We start from the raw sequence: 12781 nt of genomic DNA, 5'->3' as shown, positions 1-12781 counted from the left end.
AATGTCGCCTGCTTTACACCAGCCACGGTAAACTTGATTCCTTGTTTTCCTTGCAGAGGAGGTGGCCAAGTTGGAGAAGCACTTGATGCTTCTACGACAAGAGTATGTCAAGCTGCAGAAGAAACTGGCAGAGACAGAGAAGCGCTGCACTCTCTTGGCTGCGCAGGCAAACAAGGAAAGCAGCAGCGAGTCCTTCATCAGCCGTCTGCTGGCCATCGTGGCAGCCCTCTACGAGCAGGAGCAGTATAGGTGAGCAGAGCTTCTGGATGCAGAAGGCCCTTTGGCTTTATTCCTGGGCCACACTACAGCTTTTCTCATTCACTGTCTTCCAAAATTTATTTCTCTCTAATGAGGATATTAGCAAATGTATTCCCTAGAATAGAAGCTCCTTGAGGCAAGATTTTTTTTTTTTTTTTAATGAGACAGAGTCTTGCTGTGTTGCCCAGGCTGGAGTGCAGTGGCGAGATCTCGGCTCACTGCAGCCTCTGCTTCCCGGGTTCAAGTGATTCTCTTGCCTCAGCCTCCCGAGTAGCTGGGACTACAGGTGCAAACTACCGTGCTCGGCTAATTTTTTACATTTTTAGTCGAGACGGGGTTTCAACATGTTAGCCAGGATGGTCTCGATCTCCTGACCTCGTGGTCCGCCTGCCTCGGCCTCCCAGAGTGCTGGGATTACAGGCGTGAGCCACCATGCCGGGCCTGAGGCAAAATTTTTGTCTCTCGTTCACTGCTTATCTTCAGCAAAGAGTGTCGGAGTCATGGTGATAGCATTGCTAATCAAGCAGGAATTGGCTTTCATGTCTAGAAATTCAGAGGACAAAGGTCCGTTTCTCTTGAGATGATCAAAGCAAAACAGTCTTGGAACTAGTTGGAGAGTGTATCATGATGGCTGAGGTTGAACTCTGGAGCCTTACAGCTTCTGTTAGAACTCAGGGCCGGGCGCGGTGGCTCACGCCTGTAATCCCAGCACTTTGGGAGGCCGAGGCGGGTGGATCACGAGGTCAGGAGATCATCCTGGCTAACACGGTGAAACCCTGTCTCTACAAAAAATATAAAAAATTAGCTGTGCATGGTGGTGGGCGCCTGTAGTCCCAGCTACCCAGGAGGCTGAGGCAGGAGAATGGTGTAAACCCGGGAGGCGGAGCTTGCAGTAAGCCGAGATTGTGCCACTGTACTCCAGCCTGGGCGATAGAGCGAGACTCCATCAGAAAAAAAAAAAAGCAGCAGCTCAGCTGGCCACTTACTAGCTATGCGACTTCAATCTATATGACATACCCCAGGTTCCTGATCTGTCAAATGAGGTTACTACTGCTGCTTACCTTCGGGCTGTTGTGAGGATCAAATCAATAAATGCATGTTAAGCACTTGGAACACTGCATAGCACATAGTAAGCGCTCAGTTGTTAGCTGTCGTTTTTCTTTTTAAAACTTAAAAAAATTGTTTTCACTGGTTATAGCAGCAATAGGATGTTAGCTTTTGTTATTAAGTGAGTTTTGAGGTAGATGTTAAAGGCTGGATAGGATTTAATAGGTAAAGACAGTGGTATTAGAAGTAAGGGCAGTAACTGAGAAGAGCCTCAAAGATGAGGAAATATGAGGATTTAGATGACAGAGAGGGGGCCAGTTTAGGGTACTTGCCCATGTAGAGGAGCAGTGAGAGGTGGGAAAAGCGGTGTAGATTGCATTAGGATGCTTAGGTGAGGAGTTTGGACTTGGTCTTCTAGGAAGTAGAGCTGTGTGTTTTCCAGTTTTGGGGACTGTCATAATCAGGGTGGTGTTTTAAGAAGATTAACATGTGGCTGGGCACAGTGGCGCACGCCTGTAATCCCAGCAGTTTGGGAGGTCGAGGCAGGTGGATCACCTGAGGTCAGGAGTTTGAGACCAGCCTGACCAACATGGTGACACCCGTCTCTACTAAAACTACAAAAATTAGCTGGGTGTGGTGGTGGGTGCCTGTAATCCCAGCTACTTGGGAAGCTGAGGCAGGAGAATTGCTTGAATCTGGGAGGTGGAGGTTGCAGTGAGCTGAGATTGTGCTACTGCACTCCAGCCTGGGAGACAGAGAGAGACCCTGTCTTAAAAAAAAAAAAATAAAGATTAACATGCTAATGTTGGCCAGGCATGGTGGCTCACGCCTGTAATCCCAGCACTTAGGAGGCCAAGGCGGGCGGATCACCTGAGGTCAGGAGTTTAAGACCAGCCTGGCTAACATGGTGAAACCCCGTTTCTACTGAAACTAAAAAAAAATTAGCTGGGTGTTGTGATGGGCGCCTGTAATCCCAGCTATTCGGGAGGCTGAGGCAGGAGAATTGCTTGAACCCGGGAAGTGGAGGTTGCAGTGAGCCGAGATTGCGCCACTGCACGCCAGCCTGGGCAACAAAGCGAGACGCTGTCTCAAAAAAAAGGCATACTAATGTCATCTAGGTGAAATTGTAAAGAGAAAAGAGCAGGGTGAGCACCTGTGATGTTGCGTATAGTCCAGAACAGCAATGATGAAAGACTGAATTGGGATGCTGGATATGGCAAAGAAACACAGATGTGAATATACATAAGAATGAAGGACTTGAGCCACTAGGGGGATAGAAGCTCAGTCTACATTAGACTTAGTAAAATTTTCAAATAATTATAACATTTTAAATAGATCGCTCAGACCTGTAATCCCAGCACTTTGGGAGGCCGAGGCAGGTGGATCACCCGAGGTAAGGAGTTTGAGACCAGACTGACCAACATGAGGAAACCCCGTCTGTACTAAAAATACAAAAATTAGCCACATGTGGTGGAACACGTCTGTAATCGCAGCTACTCAGGAGGCTGAGGCAGAAGAATTGCTTCAACCTGGGAGGTGGAGGTTGCAGTCAGCTGAGATTGTGCCACTGCACTCCAGCCTGGGTGATTGAGTGAGACTGTCTTAAAAAAAATCAAAATTTTGAGGATGCAAATAACAATAAAATAACTCAGAATTCAAAACTGCTATCAACTTAGTCCTTTCTAAATAAAAGAATAATCTATTACAAAAAAAGGAAATATATATTCTGAGTAAAGGATAGTTCCATAAATTGAATAGATGTAGCTTCTTGTAAAATATAATCCATTGTCTTTTTTTTCCTCTTCTTCCATGAACAAGTGAAAAGTTTGTTTCTTACTGGCCCAGGGAAGTCTAATGTTTTTCTGTTACAGACACATCTCTCCTACTCTTTGAGGCTCTTTCCTGTTAGAACTCCCATCATTTAGTTTCTCAATTACTTATCAATTGATTAGTAATTTTATTTTGCATTCATTGTGTTGAAGTCCTTCTATGAGACAATGGGAATGAGACTGGGCAGTTTTCTTCCTGTCACTTTTTAGCTAGTTATGGTATGATCTTAGGGCTCCCAACAAGTCTCCCTTCAGCTTCTAAAACCTGCCCTAGGCCGGGTGTGGTGGCTCACTCCTGTAATCCCAGAACTTTGGGAGGCCGAGGCAGGTGGATTGCTTGAGGCCAGGAGTTTGAGACCAGCGTGGCCAAGTGGTGAAACCCTGTCTCTACTAAAATTACAAAAATTAGCTGACCTTAGTGGCACATGCCTGTAATCCCAGCCACTCAGGAGGCTGAGGCAGGAGAATTGCTTGAACCCGGAAGGCGGAGGTTGCAGTGAGCTGAGATCGTGCCAGTGCACTCCAGCCTGGGGGATGGAGTAAGACCCTGTCTAAAAAAAAAAAAAAACCAAAAAAAACCAAAAAAAAAAAAAAAACAAGGCTGGGTGTGGTGGCTCACACCTGTAATCCCAGCACTTTTTGAGAGGTCGAGTTGGGTGGATCAGGAGTTCGAGACCAGCCTGACCAATGTGGTGAAACCCTGTCTCTACTAAAAATACAAAAATAAGCGGAGTGTGGTGGCACGCACCTGTAATCCCAGCTGCTCAGGAGGCCAAGGCAGGAGAATCGCTTGAACCTGGGAGGTGGAGGTTGTGGTGAGCCTGGATTGCACCACTGCACTCCAGCCTGGGCAACAAGAGTGAAACTCTGTCTCAAAAAAAAAAAAAAAAAAAAAAAAAAGCCTGTTCTTTATCTAAAGAAGGTTGAAACTCTATGTTATCTACAGTTGAATATCAGATGGGGAATGGAGTCTTCATAGGGGACTAAGCTGTCGAGATGTGGTAACTGAAACTGAGGAATCAATTTTTTTTTTTTTTTTTGAGACAGAGTCTCGCTCTTTCACCCAGGCTGGAGTGCAGTGGCGCGATCTCGGCTCACTGCAGGCTCCGCCCCCCGGGGTTCACGCCATTCTCCTGCCTCAGCCTCCCTTGTAGCTGGGACTACAGGCGCCTGCCACCTCGCCCGGCTAATTTTTTGTATTTTTAGTAGAGACGGGGTTTCACCGTGTTAGCCAGGATGGTCTCGATCTCCTGACCTTGTGATCCGCCCTCCTTGGCCTCCCAAAGTGCTGGGATTACAGGCGTGAGCCACTGCGCCCGGCCGAGGAATCAATTTCTAAAGCAGATATATTTTACCAACATAGGGGAAAAAATACCTTTATTCCATAACATGCATTTTGTTGAAAAATTTAAATAGTATTTTTATGTACATCTTAGTAGCTGAAATGACTGATGTGTAGGTTTTAAAATTTTTTAAGTTGAGAAATGTGGAAGAAACTGGTAGCCTTTTTTATTTTTTTTTATTTTTTTATTTATAAATAAGAGACAGAGTCTCACTACGTTGCCCAGGCTGGTCTCAGACTCCTAGTCCTGGCCTCCCAAAGTGCTGGGATTACAGGTGTGTGCCACTGTGCCTGGCCTACATTTCAAGTTCAGGAGAACAGTTTTGTCTCATAAGGTAGTTAAAAACGATGGCTATGTGTAGTTATTTACTGTACTCATTCTTTTACCAGGCAAACCTATAGTTTTTCCTGTTGAAGTGTTTGAGAAACTAACAAGAAACTGTTCATCTCCTCTCCAGTTACAACATTCTGGTTTCCATGTTTTAAAAGGAAATACTCTTTAATTGAGTGGAATCAAGTTTTTTAAAAAAATTACTAGGTCCTTAATTGTTTCAACATAGAATCCTCATGGACTAGACTTGTCTGATTTTCTGGTTTTCATTTGTGTTTTAAAAAATTATTATTAGACATTATTGATGAAATCCTTATCTTTATTTCCCTTTGGTATGTCAGATTACAAAAGATAGAATTTTGACCTGACATTCATGAATGTGGTAGAAATTTTCTAGAAACATTAATTTTTGTAATTTTGTGGCTAAAAGTTATACTCATGGTTGAAACAGTACAGACTGAAAATCTAAGTTATTAGGATGTAATACTTTATAAATATATTTAGAGTTTAAAAATTATTTGTGCTTTGTAGGTAGCTTCTTGTTTTCATTAAATTTTTTACGCTTTGTCACAGGATGTGCTGATACAGTTTGATATTCTGTTTTGCATAGAGTATTCTATTTCTTCTTTGACCATTAATAATGTTCTACTGTGTTAACAGCAGTTTGTAATAATTTGAAATAATAAATACTCTCTTAATCTTGTGATCTAATATCATTAGTTACAGCTTGGTCTTTAATAGAACTAGAATTGTTGATACTTTCAAATGATGATTAAGTGTATTCTAGACAATACTCTTGTAGCGTAGAATGTGTCTGTCTCTGTCAAGCATTATATACAAACAATATTCTATTTGGGTTTCCTCTTTTTTTATTTTTAAGACAGAGTCTTGCTCTGTCACCCAGGCTGGAGTGCAGTGGTGCGATCTCGGCTCACTGCAACCTCTCCCTCCTGGGTTCAAGCGATTCTTCTGCCTCAGCCTCCTGACCAACTGGGATTACAGGTGCCTGCTACCATGCTTGGCTAATTTTTGTATTTTTAGTAGAGATGGGGTTTCACCATGTTGGCCAGGATGGTCTCGATCTCCTAACCTCGTGATCTGCCCACCTCGGCCTCCCAAAGTGCTGAGATTTCAGGTGTGAGCCCCCATGCCTGGCTTGGGTTTCCTTTTAAGTGGATGGGTTAATTCATGTAATGGTATTTTTTTTCTTTTTCTTTTTTTCCATATAGTGGTTTTTGTGTATTTAGTTTCCAAAGACTTTCCAACCTAGTAAATAATATGAAATATGAAAATAAAACATATAACTACAAGCAGGATGACAGTGACTTTGGATTCCTGCCAGCATAGCCATACGGCATGTGTTCATGTCAGCCTAGTGGGTCATCTTGACGTTTTTGTTAACTGCCCAGATGCTCTCCTCCGGTAGCATTTGACATTTCAGAGTTCAACATAAATATCTATTCAGGAAGATCTTTTCATATAATGGCATGTCATAATGATGGAAACATGTTTTGAAAAGAAAGCTTTTTCCTCACCCCATTTTTTATAAGTAGTTGAGTAAAAAATGGTCAATATTAGGTCTGAATGTTTCTAGTGAGAACAGGAGCCCAGATACTGAGTTTTATGTTCGTGACTGCTTGTTAGTTTGTTTGTTCACGGTTTTTCTGTTTAACCTTGCTTGAGCATTACTGTGGAGCATAGCAGCACTGTAGCCTCAGAGCTGTCATCACCATCTTTAACCTTTCTGTCTTTCTCTCCCTGATGGTTTAGCTTGTTTTAGTCTATATAAAATATCCTCTACTTTTTATGTGAATATTAATCATCCTACTTAACTTGTAGGTTCACCACCATAAGAATCCCATGAGAAGATGTATTTGAAAGCAGAGCATGCCATGTGAATTAAAGCCAGAATTTATCAATAGAAAACATTTCTAGCAACATATTATAAAGATGACTCATCAGAATTCAGTGCTAGCATATAGAAATAATTTTTTGCTGTAATTTTTTCTTTTGCAGATGTATGTTGATCAATACTCATGTGTTTATCAGCTATGAATCCTAGCTATACCTAGTAATGATGACATTTTTCTAATATATGTGGATCTTTTTCTTCATCAGCGATCTGAAGATAAAGGTTGGGGACAAGCACATCAGTGCTCACAAGTTTGTCCTGGCAGCCCGCAGTGACAGCTGGAGTCTGGCTAACTTGTCTTCCACTAAAGAGTTGGACCTGTCAGGTGAGCCTTTGAGTGATTAGGGACACAAAACTGCTATCGGAAGGGCTCTTGGCAGAAAGTTATGGTGCCTCATTTTGAAATATTTGTGATTTAATGAAAGTAAAATAATTTTCTTAGCAATTGGTGGCGACCACGAACTAGTTAAATAATTAATGAATCAGTAGGTTGTACTTTTAGGTACTTTGTATACCTAACTATTTAAGAGGTAATACCTGGCTAACAAATCGTCAATATTTGAGTATCTGCAGTGTCCTTATGATTTATAAAATGTAAATATTTTTCCGTACAGTCATTTCATGAAAAAGTATGCTGTAAATAAGGATTCATGTCCAGAAAAAATTTTTCCCTCAAGTCTAATAAAAAGTCCTGCTGTCAAATTGCTTAAAACTTCATACTAGATGTCAGAGGACTTTTTTTTTTTTTTTTTTTTTTGAGACAGAGTCTCACTCTGTTACCCAGGCTGGAGTGCGATAGTGATCTCAGCTCACTGCAACCTCCGCCTCCCAGGTTCAAGTGATTCTCGTGCCTCAGCCTCCTGAGTAGCTAGGATTACAGGCACCCACCACCATGCCCAGCTAATTTTTGTATTTTTAGTAGAGACAGGGTTTCACCATGTTGGCCAGGCTGGTCTTGATCTCCTGACCTCAGGTGATCCACCCACCTTGGCCTCCCAAAGTGCTGGGATTACAGGCGTGAGCCACCATGTCTGGCCAAAGTACTTTTTCTAGTCTATCAGAACTGAACTCAGAACAGTTACTCCGAAGAATAACAATATTCTTTCTTTAACATCAAAGGATGACCATTAGCCTTCAGAATTTTAATAGGTATGGGTTACTATGTGAGATGGTGGATATGTTAATTTGCTTCACCATAGTGCCCATTTTACTATATATGTATCCCACAGCATTGTGTCATATAGCTTAAATATACACAATACAACTTATTTTTAAAAAAAGAATTTTAAGGCCGGGTATGGTGGCTCATGCCTGTAATCCTAGCACTTTGAGAGGCCAAGGTGGGAGGATCACTTGAGCCCGGGGAATTCAAGACTAGCCTGGGCAAGACCCTGTCTCTACAGCAAATTAAAAAAAAATTAGCTGGACAGGATGGCATGTGCTTGTAGTCCCTCAGTTGGGAATCTGAGGTGGATGGATTTCTTGAGCCAAGAGTTTGAGGCCACAGTGAGCTATGATGTCACCACTGCAATAGAACAAGACCCTGTCTCAAAAAAAAAAAAAAAGAAAAGAAAAAATTAATAGCTACATTGGCCTGTTTAATGTTACTTGTTTTATATCACTTTTTTTGTGTAGGATTGAAGCAAATAGGGTGGCAAGTAGACTTGAAAACAGTCATTTTAAAAAGTTGACCTGAAGGTTGCATTTTCATTTAGTACTTGCCTGACTGCTATTGGAAAAAAAGGGGCAAAGAGCAAAATTTTAATTTAATTATAGTATTAATGTTCATGAGAATTAGATGGTGAGGAGAATCGCAGGGATGTGTTCTGAGAATGTGTCATTACGTGGTTATGTTGTGGGAACATCATAGAGTATAGTTACGCAAATCTACATGGTATAGCCTACTACACACCTAGGCTATATGTTATAGTATGTTGCTTCTAGGCTACAACCCTGTACAGCATGTTACTGTGTAACCGTACAGCATGTACAGCATTGTTACTGTGCTGGATGCCATAGGCAGCAGTAACACAGTGGTAAGTATTCGTATATCTAAACATAGAAAAGGTCAGTAAAAATACAATAGTATAATTTTATGGGACCACCATCGTATCTGCAGTCTGTTGTTGAGCAAACATAGTTATGCTGCTCATGACTGTACTTGCCAAAGTGATTGTGTGAATTATATCTTTGTTCAGAAGGTTTGTCAGTTGAGAAGGTACTGTTTTCCATGCGCAGTGCCAGGAACACTGAGATGATTATAACACAGTCCCTGCCATACGGAGCCCATACTCTGCTGGAGGAAACAGGCCATTCACAAATCATTTCAGACCAGGGCTATCAATACAGAAATGTAGTTAGCTTGTATATAAGGCTGAGAAGAGACTAAGTTGGTGTGATAGAGGAAGGTTTCAGAAGTGGCTAATACCTGAGTAGTGTTGTAAAGGCTAAGTAGGCATTTATCTCATGGATTAAGGGGAACATATATCAGTGTTTCCCAACTGTGAGCGAACTCTGTCTCTTTATGATAATTTCTAGGATTTAACTTGAAGTCCATAACTAAAAGTTGTAGATACAGATGCACATACACACCTACACATGTGCAGATGCCTGCATGCCAGTAACTAAAAACATCTGCCTGGGAAATAGTTTTTTACTGGGAGGGTACCAGTCCACGTGATTGAAATCGCTTTTTTTTTTTTTTTTTAAAGCATAATGTTTTGAAGCCATGTATCTTTGACCTCATATATAACAGAATTACGAAGACCTTATAAGATCATGTAGCATTCTTCACAAAATGTATGATAGGATCTTGATTATATATGAACAGAATGTTTATGAAGACTAGAAGATAATAAATATATGGAAAATATTCGACTTTGTTAGAAAAAAGTTAAGAATAAGCTACCATCTTTTGAAATCTATATAATCAAACATTGGTGATCCTAGTAGCTGTGAGGCTTATGAAGGTGGTATTCTTGTACATTTGCCAGTGATGTTATAAATAGGTATGACAGTTCTAGAAAGCAGTTAGGCAGCTGAGCTGTGAAATATTCCTACTTTTTTTTTTTTCTTCATTATCTGACTTCTGGGGTACTGTCATAGGTAACTCAGACAGTGTTAATGTTCCTCAGTTTTATTTTAATTGTGAAATATTGACTGCAACCAAAATGAATGAGAGTGGGAAAAATAAAACATCACTGCTCTCTGAAACAAAATGACCCAACACAGAAAATTACATTAAGAAATAAAAAACCAGTTTTAACACTGAATTAAAAAATTTTGCTTTACACTGAATTTTGCTTTTTTAGTACATCCACACGTTCAGAGCTTTAATTCAGTGCTGTCTGGCCACAAGATTGCATCACTGTGAGTCAGGAAGTTTTCTCGAGTTTAGGAAAATAGAATGTTAATGTCTTTAAATGTCTCTAGACTCTCCTTCAGTTGTAAACAATAAGCATGTTTTGATTTTACTATAAAGTTTGCTTTCAGGAGTGATCCACTTCAAAGCAAATGGTTTTTATGGCTTTCACAGATCAGGCACCTGTGAAGATAGCAGATAGGAGAACGTGGTATTTTTACTTTTTTTTTTTTTTTTTTTTTTTTTTTTTGAGACGGAGTCTTGCTCTGTCGCCCAGGCTGGAGTGCAGTGGCACAATCTCGGCTCACTGCAAGCTCCGCCTCCCGGGTTCACGCCATTCTCCTGCCTCAGCCTCTCCGAGTAGCTGGGACTACAGGCGCCCGCCACCACGCCCGGCTAATTTTTTGTATTTTTAATAGAGACGGGGTTTCACCGTGGTCTCGATCTCCTGACCTCGTGATCAGCCCGCCTCGGCCTCCCAAAGTGCTGGGATTACAAGCGTGAGCCACCGCGCCCGGCCGGTATTTTTACTTTTTATGACATTTTAATGAAATGTATCTTTGAAATGTGTTATGGGGGAAAGGTCCAAGGTGGTAGTGGCATGTGTGGACCTGTTCCTGTTGAATTGTGTGCTTTGCCCAGCAGTCCTGCTCATTGCCTAAACCTGGGGTTGTAGTTTCTGAGACTGCCTGGGAAGCCTGTGTGTTATGTGATACCTGGAAGCACTGACACTTCATGGCTGGCCAGCAATTTGAGGAAGATTGGAAATCGATTCTTGTAAACAGGTGTATAAATAGCATAAAAGCCATATTTTAAAGGTTTAAATGTTTTCCACACCAACAGGCTTGATAAAATCATTTAATGAATATATTGGTGTTTTGTTTTTTCAACATTAATTCATTCATATAAAAAATATTGAGTGGTAAGCGCTTCTCAAGGTGTTAGAGATACAAAGTGTACAAAATTAAATTCTTTTTTTTGAGACGGAGTCTCGCTCTGTCGTCCAGGCTGGAGTGCAGTGGTGCAATCTCGGCTCACTGCAAGCTCCGCCTCCCGGGTTCACGCCATTCTCCTGCCTCAGCCTCTCCCAGTAGCTGGGACTACAGGCGCCCGCCACCATGCCCGGCTAATTTTTTTGTATTTTTTAGTAGAGACGGGGTTTCACCGTGGTCTCGATCTCCTGACCTCGTGATCTGCCCGCCTCGGCCTCCCAAAGTGCTGGGATTACAAGCGTGAGCCACCACGCCCGGCCAAAATTAAATTCTTGCTTGCATGAAACTTACATCTTAGAATGTAAGAAAAACTCCACATTTTTCTTTTTGATGTTCTTGTCTAATTGATATTTCCTTCTTTTTTTTTTTTTTTTAAGACAGGATTTCACTCTGTCACCCAGGCTAGAGTGCCATGGTGCAATCACAGCTCACTGCAGCCTTGACCTCCTGGCCTCAGGTGATCCTCCCACCTCAGCCTCCCAAGTATCTGGAACCACAGGTGTGTGCTACCATGCCTGGCTCATTTTTTGTAGACATGGGATTTTGCCATGTTGCCCAGGCTGGTCTTGAACTCCTGGACTCAAGGAATCCTCCTGCCTTGGTCTCCCAAAGGCCTGTTGGGATTACAGGTGTGAGCCACTGCACACAGCCTTAATTATGAGAATTTTAGCATATGTTGATGAAATACAACAGGCATTATATACACTTTAAAGGTGTTTGGGTATATGAATCATACCTTGTTCAAAAAAGTGAAATGTTTGTACCTGATGTGATCCACTGATGAAGGCACAATCACTTCTGTGGGATTCTTTTTTGTTTTTGAAATAGGGTCTCACTGTGTCGCCCAGGCTGGAATGCAGTCACCGTATCGCGGCTCATTGCAGCCTTGAACTCCTGGGCTCAAGAGATGCTCCCACCTCAGCCTCTCAAGTAGCGGGGAGTACAGGTGTGCACCACCATCCCTGGCTAATTGTTTAATAGAGATGGGCTCTTGCTGTGTTGCCAAGGCTGGTCTCAAACTCCTGGGCTCAGATGATCCTCCTGCCTCGGCTACCCAAAGTGTTGGAATTTCAGGCATGAGCCACTCTGCCTGGCTCTCGTATAGGATTTTTGCCATTAATGCATAACCTCAGTCTAATCATGAGAAAACATCAGACCCAAATTGAGGGACATTTCTCAAAATAATCAGCCAGAGTGTTTCTGAAACATGTCAAGGTTATGGAAAACAAGAATGGTTTAGGAAGGATTACAGATTGGGTGAGGCTAACGCTGAATGCAGTGTGGAATCCTCAGTTGGATTCTGGCCATACAAAGGGTATTACTGATAAAATTGGCAAAATAGGGCCTATAATTAGTTAATGGTATTGGTATTGTATGTATTACCTAGTTACCTAATTTTGATCATTGTACTGTGGTTATATAAGCTGTGTTAATAATAGGGGAAGATGAGTAAAGGGCATATGGGGATGCTCTGCAGCTTTTCTCGAAGTATGAAAGTATCTGAAAATGTAAACAAAGTAGAAATTTGCTTTTTTAGTTCTTATTAAGATATCTTTAAATATATGAAGTGATAGATATGTTAATTAGCTTATAACCATTTCATAGTGTATACATATATCAAAACATGTCATACATTAACTCTATATAATTTTTGTCTATTAAACCCTAATAAAAAAGAATAAAAGATAAAAGTTTATAAAGATACTGAT

General features: G+C 41.4%; 1 protein-coding gene across 2 annotated transcripts in view; it reads left to right on the top strand.

Moving 5' to 3' along the window:
* ANKFY1 (ankyrin repeat and FYVE domain containing 1) overlaps positions 1-12781 on the top strand; it is a 101619-nt gene that overhangs the window by 22733 nt on the left and 66105 nt on the right. For both annotated transcript variants that reach the window (XM_032138339.2, XM_032138338.2), the window contains exons 2-3: positions 57-249; positions 6926-7044. In XM_032138339.2, coding sequence (XP_031994230.1) covers positions 57-249; positions 6926-7044 — 312 coding nt within the window. The remainder of the gene's footprint in view (positions 1-56; positions 250-6925; positions 7045-12781) is intronic.

The sequence above is a fragment of the Hylobates moloch genome, unplaced genomic scaffold, assembly GCF_009828535.3.
Source record: "Hylobates moloch isolate HMO894 unplaced genomic scaffold, HMol_V3 SCAFFOLD_19, whole genome shotgun sequence".
Classification (NCBI taxonomy): domain Eukaryota; kingdom Metazoa; phylum Chordata; class Mammalia; order Primates; family Hylobatidae; genus Hylobates; species Hylobates moloch.
Note: the sequence above shows the minus strand (reverse complement) of the source record. Positions and strands in the feature narration are given on the sequence as shown.